Source organism: Panthera pardus, unplaced genomic scaffold (assembly GCF_024362965.1).
Source record: "Panthera pardus isolate Hobbes unplaced genomic scaffold, ASM2436296v1 HiC_scaffold_11, whole genome shotgun sequence".
In the NCBI taxonomy this organism is placed as follows: Eukaryota; Metazoa; Chordata; class Mammalia; order Carnivora; family Felidae; genus Panthera; species Panthera pardus.
Genome location: NW_026526666.1, coordinates 74780354 through 74798867, shown reverse-complemented (window position 1 = coordinate 74798867; position 18514 = coordinate 74780354). Strand labels below are relative to the sequence as shown.

The window sequence follows — 18514 nt, the reverse complement described above, 5'->3', positions numbered from 1 at the left end:
ACCCAGCCAGGGGTATTTTGTTATAAAATCTGAGCAGACTAATATACATGGTCATAGGACAAATGAAGCTGTAACGATTCTTTTAGGGTACCTACCTCATGCAACCCTACTCAGTTTCCAAGTTGCTCTAAAGAATCTTCACTCTCTCTTTTACTACAGTCTGATTGGTAGTAAAACAAAGCAAAACAAAATGAAACCGAAAATATCAAATTGGAAGTCAAAATTTTATCCTGGTTTTTTTGTTTGTTTGTCTTGTTGTTGTTGTTTTAAAGTAGGCTCCATGCCCAGCATGGAGCCCAATGCGGGTCCTGAACTCACAACCCTGAGATCAAGACCTGAGCCAACATCAAGAGTCAGATGCTCAACTGACTGAGCCACCCTATCCTATTTTGAATGGGTCCCTATCCTATTTTGAATGTCAACTCTATTTTCCCTTAGAGACTATTTTCCCTTAAAGACTTTAGGCAATAACTTAACTGTACTGAGCCTCAGTTTTCTTATCAGTAAAATAGGGATGACAATCCCAATGCTACTTGCTTTACAAGGTTGTTGTGAAGAACTAATGAAAAAATGGTTTCAAAAGCACGTAATCAGATAACAAGGATTATTAAGGAAAAATGTGCTGTTTGCTACCTTTCTCAGAGGGAAAACTGAGATCCTGATTAATACAATGTGCTTATTACAAAGGACACAGGACATTAGAGCCTCCCATTACTAGTTAGCCCCCTAAGGATTCAAATACTCCATTTTTGAGTAACGACTCTAGTGAATATTCGCTAGAATCGCTTCTACTTTGCCTCTTCTCCCTTTGGCTCCTCTTACTATCGAATGCAACCTTTAAACATTATTGTAATGCAATCTTCTTGGGGGAAGTGAAAGTGCTTATATTTATTCCAAAAGACTAATGACACTAAGAGGCTGGGATAAGAAGAATAAACTGAATCCTCAGAAATGCATGTCTGGAGTCCTGAAACATTAAGAGAGTAGTTTGTACAATATCCTAGAAAACATGTCCTCTTTGATTTCCGAGAAATTGCACAAGAGCATCGACCAGTGACATGAGGCGGTGCTGTCCTATAGGACTTTCTGTGATGCCAGGTATGTTCTGTGCCATCTAACGGGTAGCCGTTAGCCACATGTGGCTCTTCAGCACTTGAAATGTGGCCAGCGTGACTGAAGAGTTGCATTTTTGTTTGTAGTTTTTATTAAATTTAAATAGAAACATGTGGCCAGCAGTGACTATACTGGATAATGCAATATCCAGAGGCTGTAAAGATTCTGGTGTTTCTAGAAATTCTTGAGAGAAAAATAATATGTGGTAGAAAAATCTACAAGGCTGTGGAAACTTCCTTTCACAAAGTAATCATAATAGGCCATCCCCTGAAGCAAGGAAAAGCAGAAGAAATTCTTCATATGTTATATTAAGAAAAAAAATTTAGTTATAAATTATCACTTATATACTAACAACAGCAATAATAATTATTAACATTATATAGCTATTTTTAAGTGTTTACTATATTCCAGATGTTGTGCTAATCATTTCAATAAAACCATCTTCTTAAATCTTCCTCCTCCCCAGTATGACACCCCTTTTCACTAATGAGGAAATAATACCGAGAGAGGTTGAGTAACTTTCTAAAAGGTTATAATCAGTAGAAAAGCCAGGATCTGAACTCAAACTATGCTCTTAATTACACTGACCCTCTGAAAAAAAAAAAAAAAAAAAAAAAAAAAAAAAAAGACAAAAATATTCATAGGAAACCTTACAATGCTTCTAACATAAAATAATCCGACTTAGATATTCTACCCACTTTACTACAGTAAAAATTGAAGCACTGATGCTTATTAGCTTGATCTGAACACTGAATTAATATTAAACATAGTCTGGGATTCAATGAGGCAAAACTAGATTAAATGGAGGATGTCCATAGGTACCATGTTTTAAATATTCATAGAGCTTGGAAAACACAAAAGAAGTAATGCAAGTACATGTACATATCAATGAGAGAGAGAGAGACAGAGAGAGAGACAGAGAGAGTGGGGAGGAAGGGAAGAGGAGAGCAGGAAAGGAGTGATGCTTCTCTCAGAAATAGAAACTGGAAAATAGACAAAAGAAGCATCAGATGTACTTCTGAAAACCCATTAAGACAAGACAGAACTCTTTCAATGTTAGATGGCAGTTGTGATTTTAATAAACTGCAATCCTATGCTGATATGCACAGAGATCAAAAAGGAAAAGCTGGGAGCGGAACACCTGCCCCACTGTGGTCATGGAGGACAACCCACAGGAGGCAGGAGACAGACAAGGGACTAGGCTGGGAGGTACCATTGATTAGCCACTCTCTCTTATTAGCAACTATTCCTAGGGCCTTTTAGCTGATGAGCTGATTCTCTGCCTCCAGCTCTCCTTCATTTACTTTTACTCTGTTCCGAGATAAGTGTGAAGAGATGGTAATATCCCTCTGGGATGATCTGCCAGAAGAGGGGGAAGGGGAAGCAAACTAGGCAATCCCTTTTTCAAAGACAGCAATAAATCCTGTCTTGTGCATGCAGCAGATGTGAACAAAGAAGATGTAACAGATCTCTCCTTGGCAATCATCCCTGCCCCCACTCCCTCTGTAGCAATTATATGTTTCTGCACGTGCACACAGAGAGAAGAACCCCAGAGAACATCAGTATTTCCTTTAACAAGCAAAGCAGTTGGCAATGAATGGCTAATGAAAATGCAGAGAAGCCGTAACTCCCTCTGTCTTGCAGGCACTCCCAGTAGACTACAACTGTGTACAATGTGTACCCTTTCCAGAGGTGTGATCCAGAGCATAAGAGAGGTTAATTCTTTCTACAAAGCTTCTGGCTCATGTTTCTTGATCAGGGAAGAAGTTTAGTGGTACCAGTGGTGCTACATCATACTTCCTGGCAGACATAAATGGATCTGAGGTCGTGAAATAAGTAACGCACCACCACCACCATGGTCATTCCCATCATATCCGGAAAGAAGGTGATAACAATCCTGGATGATCTACTCTGCCAGTCAGAACACTTTGGAGGTAGAGTTTTATGTTCACATCTAGATCCTATACTCTGAATGCGACACAGGCACACAACTTTATTCAAAGGAAAGCAACAAGGATACTAAAAGTTTAAGAAACTGTCGAGGTTTAACCAGGAGAAGAGAAGACTCAAAGGAAATAGGAGAGCTGTTTGCAAATACCTGCCATGTCCTCATGTAGAGGAGAGATGAAATTCGCTCTACCTGTTCAACATTACCCCAAGGGACAGAACTAGGACTGGTGGGTGGAAGCTACAGGGAGACGGGCTTCAGCTCATTACCAGGAAGAACTTTCTGGCAGTCAGAGGTATCCAACCATCGGGTGAATTCTGGGGAAGGTGAGGTATGAATTTGCCATCATTGAGGGAATGGAAGCAAAGGTAAGATAACCTCTTAGTGGAGATATTACATCATGAAAAGGAGGAAGGAGATTAGACTAGGTAACCTTAAAAGGCCTTTCCAAATCTAAGGTCCTACAATTTAAGGGGTTATGGACCTCCTGATTTCATCATCTCAACACTGTACAACTTTAAGTTCGTAGCATAGATAGTATATGTGTCTGTATATCTGTATCTGTATCTATAGCTATGGCTGCATCTCCACAATCTGCATCTCCAACTTTCTCTCTGAAGCCTTACAGAAGTGTGATAATGGGGCCCAAGAAATATCACCATCATCTTTCTTCCTTTCTGCTTCTTCATCTACCACATACTGGCACCATGGCAGGCAGTTTACATAACTTATCTCCAATCTTTGAGAGTCAAGTTCAGCTAGGCTATCATGAGACTGAGTCAGTAGCACATCATCTCTGGTTTTTACTTTCCTCATTTGAAAAATAAAGAGGCTGAACTTGACTCATGATCTGTAAGGTCGCTTTTAAGTTTTATGCCATTGTAAGTCTACGGGCAGTAGCAGCAGCAAGGTAACAGCCCAATTAGTTCCTCCACATCCACCACAGCTTAAAACCAGGCAGATAACCTGAAATATCTCTCTTCTTTGAAATAATGAACACCGTGTGCCGCTTTTCCTTTACATAGTAAATACAGTCTTGAAAATTTAGTGTAAATGGAATTTTCTGTAAAAAATGAAGTCTACTTTAAGCACACCAAGATGGCTAGTTAAAAGAAATCTTTATTAAAATAAGCTCAGTGTTTGACTGCAAAGTAACTTGTTCTATAAATTTGGGACTTTATACATTGGATTTTCTCGTATACTACTTTGTATTCCATCCACGTCATCCAGGCCAGTCACATTGGAGTCTTTTCCTTTGTGCTTGGTAATCAGTCAGATGGTATACTATAGAATTACAGGTTTGGAAGGAATAGTAAAACCCATTTAGTTCAATGCTTCCTCCTGTCCTGCCTCCAATTCCACCAACCCTATCCAGTGCCTGAATCTTCTTCTTAACATCCCTACCAAAACTCTGCTTATGCCTCCATTGATGAAGATGCTATATCTTCCCAGGAAGTTCCTTCCATTCTTGGCTGTGGATCTTGGCCTTAGGAAAGGGATTCTCGGTATTTTTTCTATCTCAATAACCACGAGGGAATCCCAGCATACTTTCATTAGTAATGGGAGTTTTATCTACAGCTGAACTTTTAAAAGAGGTCTCTCAAGAGAGCAAGAGAGTAATGGGAGGAAAACTTTCCCTTTTCATTCGGTATACTTCTGTTGCCAAATTTTTCACAGTGTATATATATAACTTTAATACATACATACATTAAAAAGAAGTGGTCCACGGGGGGTAAATGTTTATCACAGCAGTGGTAGGGAGTTAGACAGGAACAAATCCCTTAGGGGAACAAGACAGAAAGAGAGAGAATGGCATGTGTTTGATGTGACACCTCCATGGACTCTAAAAATGTACTGGGTGTGTGTGGGGGGGGGGGGTAATTGTTGAAATGTCACCTACCTCGTTGAAAATCACTGCTAATCTCTACTTCCATTGAGTACGCCTGCCCTTTAGGCACTTGGGGGCAGCTTTCAAGCATGCGGGGAAAGTTAACTGCTTTATGGTCTCATCAAGATGAAATTCAATGACTAGCTATATAACATGTCTCACTGTATAATGTATCTATCTGCTCCTGTTCTCTCCCATTCGACCTAATCCACAGCATATTGTTCTGATTGGACACTCTGCCTTCTGACATCACTCCTCTATGGTTTGTTTATTTTCTCTTTACCATGAAGGGTTAGCATACTTCCTAATTATTCAGATTAATTACCTTATTGCAAGCTCAAGGGTATTTTTTACCAAATATCCCTAGATGTCTCTCTTCTGTTTTGAAGATTCTGCAGCAATCTTGCCTGGATTCAGATTCGGTTCTATCACTTACTAGCTGTATAACATTGGCCAAGTAACTTAACCCCCTGTACTTTTGTTTCCTCATCTGCAAAATAAAGACAATTACAGCAATAAGCTGATATAGGTGCTGGAAGAATTAAACAGGACACACATAAAGGCATTTAGACCAGTACCTGGTCATCGAAGACACTCATCAATGTTAATTTGCATTGCTGCCTCCTTCTTCGGTGTCATCAGCAAACTCGTGCCCTGCCACTAATTATGAAACCCTCTTACTACAGACGCAGAACATTTACTTGGCAATTTCTTTCTACTGGTCTTCTAGGTTCCCTCTTAATCAATCCAAAGCATTCTTGACATTTCATCTCTTCAACATAGCTCTCCCTGATGAACTGGATTAAAGAAGAATTTCTCACTTAGCATACCTACTACTATAGCCTGTTGGTTTTTTTTCTTTTTTTAATGTTTATTTCTTTATTTTGAGAGAGATTAGGAGAGAGCATGCATACACGCATGCATGCACGAGCAGGGGAGAAGCAAAAAGAGAGGGAGAGAAAGAATTCCAAGCAGGCTCCATGCTCTCAGCACACAGCCCTGATGTGGTGGGGGGGGGGGGGGCGCTCAACCTCAGAAACTGTGAGATCACGCCCTGAGCTGAAATCAAGAGTCGGTTGCTTAAATGACTGAGCCACCCAGGTGCCCCAACTACAGCCTGTCTTCATTAAATTATGATACACACTCATGCCTCACCAATTTATGTTCCTTTTCTTTTCAAACCTCTATTCAAAACCCATCTCTTAGAGCAGGGTTTGGAAAATTTCTTCTGTAAAGGGCCAGAGAGTAAATAATTTCAGTTTTATGGGACATATAGTTTCTGTTGCAGCTTCTCAACTCTGCCACTGTAGCATGAAAGCAGCCATAGGCAACACATTAACAATGAACAATGGAAAGGCTTATGTTCCAAAAAGCCTTTATTTACAAAAATAGGCAGCAGACAGGATTGGACCTATGAGCCACAGTTTGTCAATCTCTGATATAGAGGAATCCTTCCCTAAATAATTCTGCCTATGATCATCTCTCTGTTCTACTTCAAGCATGTACTATACTTACTTATAAGCTTGTAAGTATTTGTATGTGGTCAGTCTCCCACTTAGACTAATGCACAGATCCTTTAAGAAGAGCTATTCTTTAAAGAAAATGTATCTAAGCCTAGGAGTGATGTGGGGTGTTAAGGACACAAAGACAAAGAAGTCCTAGCCTATGCTCACAAAGAACTCACAGATTAGTAGGATAGATAGTGATTCAATTACATAATCATAACACAACATGACTTTCGCTCTAATAGAGATTTGATATACAAAATGCTCTGGGAAAACAGAAAGGAATGATTAACTTTGCTTGGGGAATTGAGGAAAGCTTCACAGAGATGAAGTTGAGCTAGGATTGGCAGAAGGAAGATGAATAGGCATTTTAGGCAAAGGGAATATAGTACAAAGGTACTAAGGCATGGAAATGGACAGTGTGTTTGGACAAGAGCCAACAGCTTGTTACAGATGGAAAAGGGTAGGGTAGGCTACGGGGATGAAGTGGGATAAGAACAGAAAAGCAGGCAAACAGCAAACAAAGAGCCTCATCTGCCATTCTAAGGCAATGGTATCATCTCAAAGATTATGTTAGACATTCAATATCAAGATCTGACTTATTAATGGTATTTTATATCCATAAAAGAGTTCTAACTTTTTTCACAGACTTTTACATACATTATTTCCAATGTTCATACACTTTCCATACTCACATGCCTTCTAAATTCTGACACTGATCATGAACTTGTAATGTAGTGAGAAGAATGAGATTTAAAGGCAAAAGATCTAGGACTGACTCTTCCAGCACATAGTAACAAGATTTTGAATAAGTCCCTTTGTTCAAATGCCTCACTGTTTCCATAAAACAGGAATAGTGACAGTACCTACTTCACAAGATTACTGTAAAGACTGTGTTAAGACAATTCTGTGAAGAGTACTTTGCAAACTATAAAGAGTTGTATAAATGACACACAAGGCTTATTAAAATCGTAGGATAAGTTGGCAAGAAACGGTAGGATTCTTTTATTCCCTCTAATTGCTTTTTGTGACACATACATTCATATACAGCCTAACAGAGTGAAATATTTCCGTTATGTATAAATACAGGTTCTGACCTTTCCGAAGATCTGATTTTTGCATGGTACCATCAGCTATATCAAATAGGGAACCGTTCCTCCTTAGTGAGATGGAGAAATCTAGAAGCAAAAGATAGAAAAAATTAGAAATGTAAACTACTGTAGAAGACATGCAGTGAAATTAGATTTTTATCAGAGGAAACCAACAGGCTGGACAACCAGACAGGGCTTCCCAAGGACAGCAATTTGGATAGGTTTTCAATTATCAAGACCCTTCCCTAAGTTTTGTGGGTTCAGAACACAGATTCTGTTAAAACCAGAACAGATTCTTGAGGGCAGTTCTATAGGTCATTAAACAATGATGAGTAGGTAAATTAGAATGCTAACTTACTAATTTACTGTGAGAAATATAACGGTCACGAGGAGTAAAATATTGTAGGCTGGAAACTATAAAACATTGCTGACAGAAATTAAAAAATAAATAAATAAATGGAATTCTTTCATGAACTGAAAGACTAACATTGTTAAGATGACAATACTACCGAAAGTGATTTACAGACTAAATGCAATCCCTCTCAAAATCACATGGAATTTCAAAGGACCCCAAATAGCTGAAACGGTTTTGAAAATGAAGAATAAAGTTGGAAGATTCACATTTCTTTATTTCAAAACTTACTACAAAGCTAGAGTAATCAGTGTGGTATTGGCGTAAGGACAGACATATAGATCAATGGAATAGAATAAAGGGCCGAGAAACAAACTCTGATATATATGGTCAAATGATTTTTTGAGAAAAGTGCCAAAACCATTTAATGGGGAAAGGATATTCTTTTCAACAAATGATGCTGGGAAAACTGGATACCTCATAGTGTATAAAAAAAAATAAACTCAAAATGCATCAAAGACCTAAACACAAGAGCTAAGATTAAAAAACTCTTAGAACAGAAGGGAAAATCATCATGACACTGGGTTTGACAATGATTCTTGGATATAATACATAAACCACAGGCAATGAAAAAAAACCAGACAAATTAGATTTCATCAAAATGAAAAACATTTGCGCATCAGAAGATACTGTCGTGAGAGTGAGAGACAACCTACAGAATGGGAGAAAATACTGGCAAATTATATATCCAATAAGGGATTAACATCTAGAGTACATAAAGAACTCCTATAATTCCACAACAAAAAGCCCTCAAACAACCCGATTAAAAAACAGGCAAGGGACTTGAATAGACATTTCTCCATTTAGCTCTACAGAACACCAATAAGCACTCGAAAAGATACTCATCATCATTAATCAATAATAATGCGAATCAACAACACAATGAGATACCACTTCACACCCATTCAGGTGGTTATCATAAAGGAAGAAAAGAAAAGAAAAATAACAAGTGTTGCCAAGATATGGGGAAATTAGAACCCTTGTGAACTGCTCCTAGGAATGAAAAGTGATGTAGATGCTGTGAAAAATCTCAAAAGGATAAACATAAAATTACCACATGATCCAGCAACCCCACTCCTGGGTATTGTCCAAAAGAACCAAAAGCAGGGACTAAATGCACACTAACGTTCAGAGAAATATCATTCACGATAGCCAAAGGATAGGAACAATCCAAGTATCCATCAGTAAATAAATGGATAAATAAATGTATACATTTAAATACACAATATACAAATAAACACACAATGGAGTATTACTCAGCCATAAAAAGGAATACAATCTGACACTTGCTACAACATAGACACATCCTGAAAACATTATTCTAAGTGAAATAAGCCAAACTGCAAAAGCACAAATATTGTATGATTCCACTAATACTTGTTAACTAGGCAAATTCACAGAGATGCAACATAGAACAGAAGAACGAGGGGCAGGGCAGAGGAGGGAATGGAGAGTTACAATTTAATGGGTACAGAGTTTCTGCCTGGGATGATCAAAAAGTTCTGGAGACAGATAGTAGTGAAGGCTACGCAACATTGTATATATACTTAATGCCTTAAAATGGTTACAACGGTAAATTTTACGATACATATATTTTACCACAAAGACAGGGGAAAAAAGGAAGAAAGAAAAAAAAAGAAACAAGTAACAGGTGGATCTGCATCAAGGTTTGACAGTCCCATTCAACCATCTCACAAGAGGAACACAAAAAGCTTCACAGAGACTTAAAAGAAATTAAGAAATTAAGTCATAGCATTCCTTTTCCTGGGTAATCTTAGATGCAACCAGCCATCAACTTTCTTTATGACCTCCCATTTTGCAGGTTTCCAAGCTATCTTCTGATAAACACATCCTCTCTTTGGATAACCTTACTATCTATATACAGCATGTGGTACAGATGAGCTTTGGGTTTGAATAACAACTTTGTCACCAGCTTCGCAAACTTGGGACAAGTTGCTACATGTCTCTGAGCCACAATTTCTGCACCTCTAATGTGGAAATTATAGTGTCTATGCCAAGGGGTTTGTGAGGGTTGAATGGCATTATCTATTTTAATGAATGGATATAAGTAAGTATCTGATAACGAGGGGACCCTTCTCCACCTCCCTCACTTTTTGTCCATCAGGTTCCTGCCTCTAGCTCCATCGGCATCCGTACAAACATCGCCACAGCTCTCTGGATTAGAGGGTCTTGCTAGTATCTCTGTCAGAAGCCTTTTCTCCAAAACCAATGACATCCAAAAGACCAAAAGCAAATGGAGACAAATTCATTTTCTGTCCATCTCACAAAACTCTCCTACAGGAATCTACTACCCTCCCTAAGGGCAGAGATATTTTATATCCCACACATTGGCTATATTAGAAAAAGTAACTTGGCGTTTTTTAAATTGAATTTTCAACAATTCTAAGTTTTCTGTAACAGGATCTTGCATAAATTTCCAAATATATAAGTCCTATTTCTATACTTATAGTACAAAACAGTAAGGTACAAACAGTAAGTATGGTTCTCTTTCAGTGATAAGTACCCAAGCAAAATATACAAGGTGTACAGGGTGCGATAATGACTATTTCAAAGCCTGCTATACTATAATTGGCTTGTATTAAAAGTGCCAGAAGTAAAAGAATAATTGTACAATGTTCCGCTATGAAAAAAACCCAATAATGAAGTTGATCCGATGTCAGGCAAAATTATATTATACAAATCAGAAAAAAAGCCTGTTTAATTTCCACTTAAAAAGCAAAACATCAAGTAATGATCAGAGAATAACATCATATCAAAATTCATATTCCTGAGGTGCCTGGGTGGCTCAGTCAGTTAAGCATCCAACTCTTAATTACTGCTCAGGTCATGATCTCACAGTTCATGAGATCGAGCCCCGCTTTGGGGGAGCCTGCTTGGGATTCCCTCTCTTCCTTTCTCTCTGTCGCTCCCCTGCTTGCTCTCTCTTTCCCTCAAAATAAATAAATAAACATTAAAAAAAATTCATATTCCTGATTTCCTCCTAAATCACCACAGTCAGATGTTCAATTTCATCTTATCTGACTGACCTAAACTCCTTCAGCTGCACCCATTGGGATTACCATCGTATTTATTTATTAATCACGCCTAGGGATAAGACTGGAATCAGGAGACAGAGAACCAAGGCAGAACAAAGAAACTGAAAGGTTACAAGGAAAAGAGGCTAGGATCATTTTGTTAAATAGACATTCACATTGTTAACTTAGGGAACTATAATAGGAGAAGGGAATCAACTATGTGCTGGGCTCTGTGCTAAGCACTTCAAAAATGACTTTTTATTGAAGTATAATATGGATACTGAAAAGTACATAAATCCTAAGTATGAAGCTCAGTGAGCTTTCTACAGTGTGTCTCCCAATCAAGAAAGAGCTTGTTACTGGCACCCGAAGAGGCAGTCCTTCGTGTCCTCTCCCAAGTCACCACTGCACCCAAGAGGAAACTGTCTTGACTTCTGTCATTGTAGATTAGTTTGGCCTGCTTTGAACTTCGTACGAATACTACTATATCCCGTGCCCCCTTTCATGTCCGCTTCCTTCCACTCAACACTTTGTTTTGAGAAGTTCATCCGTGCTGCCCCAGCAGGCACTTTTACCTTCGTTACTTGATTTAAATAACCCAACAATTCTGGTATTTCCCATTTAGCTCAAAAACAAAACAAAACAAAAAAACAACACGAAAACAAAAACCAAACAAACAAACAAACAAACAAAACTGAGGCTCTGAAGTTAACCGAGATTAAGTAAGACATCCAAGGTCACACAGCTACTAAATGGAAAGGCTAAAATTAAAGACTGTCTAATATGAAAGTCCATGCTCTTTTTGGTTCCATTATGCTTGCTTGTTGTATTTAAAACCAACAGAAAGTCAGTCCCTTCCCTGGTTTACTTATCATAGGCCGTATACACGTACTGGGGCTTGGCAAACAGTCAAGTACTACGCAAGCGTGAGGAAGTACTGGTAGCACAAGGAAGGAGCTACCTAAGTGCAGTGACTTTTAAAGTTTTTATGGTTGTGATCCACAGGCTTAACTCTAGGCATTTTTATACAATATGCATTCCTAAAACCTTGCACTTTGTAAAAATTATGCACTAAAAATGGCCTTGTGGGAAAAACAATGTTATGAATATACTAAAAAGCCCATGGAACTCTGTATTCTCCACACACACACACACGCAGATCTGAGTCATTAAGAAAAGGTTAAATTCAGCTCAATAAACTAAATTAAAAAGAAAGGGTACAATTCATTTTAGAATAATTTCCAACTAAAATGATTTTTAAAAATAAAGACTTAATGTGTAATTGAACAAACCTGTAGCTATGCAGAACATTAAGCTTCTAAGAATGACTTATTTCCCTAAGGTTTCCTGGAGTGAAGATTTGAATGCACATCACCATCTGCAGACAGGAAACACTTAATAAAAGCTTTACATGGTGGGAAAATTAAAATCTGAGGTCAGATTCGTATGGCTTTGGGGACCGGTAAGAGACTATTAACCCATTTACCACTTTTTAACTGTTCACACGACCCAAGCTGATCTTTGAAAACCGTCTGTTACCAGATACCAGAGATCTCAAGATCAACTTAGAATTAAGTTAATAAAATTAGAGTCTAATAATTTAGAGTCCTGTATAGAAAACTACCTTCCTCAGACATAGAGCCCTGAGAGTCGATTAAATCTTCACCTGTTTAGGTCACATAATTTGGGCTCACTGACACAGTGGTATCTATAAACCATTCTATAACCACCCCCAAAGTCTCAGGTTCTTAGCCTAAAAGAAATGAGTTATGACTCCCTGGCATTGTTCAGGGTCTTGTATGAATCTTACAGAATTACAAGCCTGGGGCAATTATGGCTTCTCTGTAAGAAGAAAGCTGCAACTTAGACTCAAACTTGGCCTGGTTCATTCCATGTCACCAAGGAGTCACTTCCACTGGGCTTCAAATTCTTCACCAGAAAACCAGGGGGTTACAACTCTACACTGCATTCCCAGGCAGGTCCCATATTTACCATAAACAAGCTACATGCTTGTTTCCCCATCAACCACCTCAACAAGCGTCTGATTTTATGGCTTCATAGAAAATCCTAATGTTACTGAAATATGGGAAATTTATCAAGTGATATCAGTTGTCTTCCTGTGAGCTCCTCAGGCAACTGTCCCAACACCCATTTCTGGCTGGGAATCTTTGAGACTACCTCTTTCTTCCCTGCATCAGTAAGGCCAGAGACTACAAAGGGGCTTCCAGTGGAATGTGTCTTATACGAGTCAAACAGTACAGCAATCTCAGGAAAGGGCTCTCTTCCCCTAGAAAGCAAACTTGACTGAAAGGGCATGCAATAATCTTTGAGATGTAGTATTAAGCTAAGGTGTATGATAAACTAAAAAAAAAAAATATTTGGGGATGGGGCACCTGGGTGGCTCAGTCTGTTAAGCGTTAGACTCTTGATTTCAGTTCAAGTCAAGATCTCATGGTTCGTGGGATGGAGCCCTGTGTTGTGCTCTGTGCTGACAGCAAGGAGACAGCAAGGAGCCTGCTTGGGACTCTCTCTCTCCCCCTCTCTCTGCTCCTCCCCTGCTTGTGCTCACATGTGCACATACTGTCTCACTCTCTCAAAATAAATAAGTAAACATTAAAAAAACATTTGGGGATGATAAAGAATACATATACAAACATTCCACACAGCAAAGGCAGAAGAGTGGTGCCATTTGCTAACAGTCATTCTGTTTTTACTAGGAACTTTCTTCACTCTAACAAGTCAGAAAACCTTTCCATAGAACCACAGAGCCAGCAGGAACCAAGAGGCATGAGAAGAAAAATATGCATGTCCAGTTTCACTTCAGAGATAAAAGTTAGTGATAGCTTAGCTTTTTGAGTGTTTTTTTTTTAATCTTAGAAATTTAGCTTTTAGGACACAAGATGCCTTTCTCAACTTCCTCAGCTTTTGACCCAGCAATTCATTCCTTAATTAAAATCTAATTTTTCTTTATTTTGAGTCCCTGGGGTTCACTGGGCCAGGACTAGTGGCAGATTTTATTTCAGAGAACAGTCTTATATGGTGGTACTAGTTCAGAGAGCCCCAGAGATTTATTTCACCAAGATCACTGATGGGTGTAAAACCCGGGCAATACTCTAACACAGAGCGGTGACTTGTAACTTTTTTTTCCCACCCTGACATACCTGAAGAGTACAAAACCCTCTTATCAGTGACAGCAGGCTCAGTAAAGGCACTGATATTGGGCAAGAGAGTAGAAGGCAGCTCTTATTTGATGGGAAGAGAGGCTTCACTGAAGGTGTTTGGAATCTCCAAGGGTATTTGTGCAATTGGGAAAAACACCTCCCTCAGTCTAAGGGCTTCTTCCACTGCCCTGCCCCTGACCCAGGGTCTTGAGCAGGGCCATCCAAAAGAAATATAATTCAAGATATTTATGTCATTTTAAGCTTCTAGTAGTCACATTTTAAAAAGTAAAAACAGAAAGAAAAAAGAGATGGAAATAATTTAATAATGTATTTTATTTAACCCAGTATACTGAAATATTATCATTTCAGCCAGTAATTATCATAAATTTTTTTCAGCCAGCAATCATTATAAAAATCAATTAAAATGCTTTATATTCTTCTATTAAGTCTTCAAAATCTAGTGTGTATTTACAATTATAGATTATCTCAATTCAGATGCTAAATTTTCATCAGAATTATTTGATTTGAATTTAAATTTCATAAAATTTAAAGTTGAAATAGAAGATTCACATACCCAAGATATTCAAAACATACTTTAAAATTTCCCAATAACTGTATTGAGAATCAGTTTTTAAATTTACACATAATTAAAGTTAAATAAAATTTACAATTCAGTACTTCAGTCCCACTAACCATGTGGCTATCGTATTAGACCACCCATGTTTAGAAGGCGTACATTATTAACTTAAATATTAAGTACTTAATATGTTCTAAGCACTTTACTTGCAATAAGTTGTTCAATTCTCACAATCCAATAAGGTAGGTATTATTATCTTCATTTTATTGATGAGAAAATCCAGAGAGATGTCTCACAATTTGCCCAAAATTACACAGTTAGTAAATGGTGGAGCTGGGATTCAAAGCAAGGTAACTGAGCCGATTTCTTGTCTCTAAGGCTCGGGGTTTTCCAGGAAAACTAGACTATTTATACGCCCCAGGCATAAGTGCAATCTTCTGTCTCGGGTTAGAGGCTCTCAGCACTGGCTGATTTTCTCCATCATATGGCCCTGTCCTGGTTATTTGCTAATGTAGGTTAGATCATGTCACTCCTCTGCTTAAAACCTCCCAAATGCTCCTCCTAGCACTTAAATCCAAGTCCTTTACCCTGACCCACATCATCATCCTACATGACCTGACCCCTCCCCTTCTAGCCCTCCTCCATTACAGTGCTCATCCTTACCACTGCTCCAGCCACACCATCCTCCTCTGCTCCAGATTCAGGCCAAACTCCTCACTATCTGAGGGCCTTTGCACTACCTGGAAGGCTCTACCCCGTATTCACATGGCTGGCTTCTTACCACTCAGGTCTCCACTTAAATGTCATCTCTTCCCTGACCACTTTATCTAAAGTAGTCACCCAGGGACGTCTGGGTGGCTCAGTCAGTTAAGTGTCCGACTTTGGCTCAGGCCACGATCTCGCGGTTCATGAGTTCAAGCCCCGCATCGGGATCTCTACTGTTAGCATGGAGCCCACTTCAGATCCTCTGTACACACACACATTCTCTCTCTCTCTCTCTCTCTCTCTGATAGACACAGACAGAGAGAGACAGAGAGACAGACAGAGAGAGACAGAGAGAGACAGAGAGAGAGAGATAGTACGGGCATCTGGGTGGCTCAGTCGGTTAATCATCCAACTTCGGCTCAGGTCAGGATCTTGCTGTTCATGGGTTCTAGCCCTGAGTCAGGGTCTGCGTTGAAAGCTTGGCGCCTGCTTCAATTCTCCCTCTCTCTCTGCCTCTCCCTGTTCACACTCTGTCTCTCTCTCTGGCTCTCAAAAATAAATAAACATTTAAAAAACAAATAGTCACCCAGACTCCCTCTATCATACCACTCTTAGTTCTCCACAGCAGTGAGCACCATTTAGTATTTCTTTGTCTATTTATTTGTCTGCTCCACTGGGGCTTTATCTGTGTTATCCATTCAGCACTATATCCCAGCACTTGGAATAGCGCCTGGTATAGAGGAGGCACTCAGTTAAGTATCTTTGAATGAAATGAATAAGTGCTAATCATTAAGAAAAAACAAAAACATAAAATTTTAAAATTACATAACCGGAACACAGTGACTGCTTTCTGAATTTAAAAAAACATTTGGATGGTTTGTAAGTAGAACTTATAGGTGATTTATGAGGGAAACAGTTTAAGGCCAATCTCTCAAAATGAAACAAAACAAGCTGGGTCCTTTAGTATATGTAAGTCAGTCTCAAATCTGACAGGATCATTACCAACAGGTAATGAGAGGGTGAAGGGGGTTGAGACACATAATTATGACTATAACTTAGCTTCTCAAAGACTTTTCTGAATACAGTCCGCACAGCTCATTAAGGAAATCCACCTGACACTTGGCACAGCCCTGGAAAATAGGGAAGGGCTGCAGAATCGTTGCAGAATTTCTGTAACCTATAATCTCAACGTGGCTATGTAATGGAGAAAATCAATCAACGCTGAGACGCTGTAGCCAAACAAAGGTAACGGGGAGGGCATACTAAATTTACCGGCAGGGCATACTAAGTAGGCCACTGTCCTGGGGAAAAACCGGCACTCAGAAACAAAACATGGGTGTTGATGGAAGTGCTGACACACCTGGGCTCTGAGGATCGCCGCGGGCACCCCTGCTCCGGGCAAACAAAGCTTCTGGCTGCAGTGTTCGCTAACAAGCACAGAATGTACACTATCGTTTCTGATTTAATTTTAAAGATACTTTCAAAAGAGAAAGAGACAATAAGGATGACTATAAATGCCCACTCTAAATGTGACACTGAAAAAAGACTAACTGAAGGCATTCTCAGGAAAATGCGTTGGGATGATTTAAGGTTGGGAACAATAATGTAGGAGCACAAATAGTGCGAACAGAAGGAGCAAAAACAGATTCAAATAATGAATAACTCAGTAAAAAATTTTTCATGGGTACAAAGAACTGTAAATAAGAAAACTGTAATTTAATTACAAATATTTGAAATATATTTGCACTCCTGGTTTCCAAATTCGTTTTAAAAAACCTGATTCAGGGGCGCCTGGGTGGCTCAGTCGGTTAAGCGTCCGACTTCGGCTCAGGTCACGATCTCGCGGTCTGTGAGTTCGAGCCCCGCGTCGGGCTCTGGGCTGATGGCTCAGAGCCTGGAGCCTGCTTCTGATTCTGTGTCTCCCACTCTCTCTGACCCTCCCCCGTTCATGCTCTGTCTCTGTCTCAAAAATAAACTTAAAAAAAAAAAATTAAAAAAAAAAAACCTGATTCAGAAAACTCCTAAAGAATTATCCGAAAAATTTCAATATAGCTGGATGGGTAGAGGGACAGATAAATAGGAAAGTCACATTTACAAGTAATGGTAAAATTTAGGTGGCGGACATAAGGGTTTTTACCGCAAAGCCTTTTCAACTTTGTTGTATATGCTTAACATTTTTCGTAAGTAAAAATAAACTTGAAAATATCTCAAAGAAGCTGCTGTCTCAAAGCTTAACATGAGGCAATAGTGAAAAGGTAGGTGGTGTCATAGAAAGAATGAACATTGTTTTTTAGTACTTCTACATATAATGACCATTCATCACAACAAACCTGAGGGGTATGTGGCATTATCTTCATTACATACCCTACACTATGCCACGTGCGTGCGCACACGCACGTACACACACACGTACACACACACACACACACACACACACACACGAGGCTCAAAGAGTACTTTAACAAAGTCAACTTGGATATCAGTGAATATTAAGCCTGGGATCAAAATATTCATATACACTTAAAAATCTACCTAAAATCTTGGGGCGCCTGGGTGGCTCAGTCAGTCGAACGTCTGACTTCAGCTCAGGTCATGATCTCATGGTTGGTGGGTTCGAGCCCCACATCGGGCTCTGTGCTGACAACTCAGAGCCTGGAACCTGCTTCAGATTCTGTGTCTTCTTTCTCTGTCCCTCCCCCACTCACGCTCTGTCTCTCTCTCTCTCAAAAGTAAACATTAAAAAAAAATCTACCAAGGGGTGCCTGGGTGGCTCAGTTGGTTAAAAAAAAAAATCTGCCTAAAATCTTAATCCATCTTTATTATTTATTTTCCACAGATATCCAAGAAAGTGAAGCACTTTAAAAATAATGAGAACATGTGAAATATACTTTTTAAGACAATGTTTTTACAAGACATTATACAAAATATAATGGACTTCCAGTTTCAAAGTCCTTTATAATTTTTTTTTTTTTTTTAAGAGAGAGAGAGTGTGTGCACAGGAGCACAGGGAAGGGGTAGAGGGAAAGGGAGACAGAGAGAATCTTAAGCAGGCTCCACACCCAGTGAGAAGCCCAATGTG

At 39.1% G+C, this 18514-nt stretch overlaps 1 protein-coding gene across 14 annotated transcripts in view; it reads right to left on the bottom strand.

Annotated features, from left to right (window-relative positions):
• SCMH1 (Scm polycomb group protein homolog 1) overlaps positions 1 to 18514 on the bottom strand; it is a 185876-nt gene that overhangs the window by 138403 nt on the left and 28959 nt on the right. For 8 of the 14 annotated variants that reach the window (XM_053896729.1, XM_019429158.2, XM_019429169.2 and 5 more), the window contains exons 1-2: positions 12285 to 12370; positions 7552 to 7632 (exon numbers count right to left, since the gene is read on the bottom strand). The exons of 2 other annotated variants lie outside the window; for them this stretch is intronic. In XM_053896729.1, the coding sequence (XP_053752704.1) occupies positions 7552 to 7632; positions 12285 to 12303 (100 nt within the window). In that variant the 5' untranslated portion in view covers positions 12304 to 12370. Of the gene's footprint in view, positions 1 to 7551; positions 7633 to 12284; positions 12371 to 18514 lie in introns of those variants that run through there. 4 more of the 14 variants (XM_019429156.2, XM_053896734.1, XM_019429157.2 and 1 more) reach the window with 1 other exon arrangement.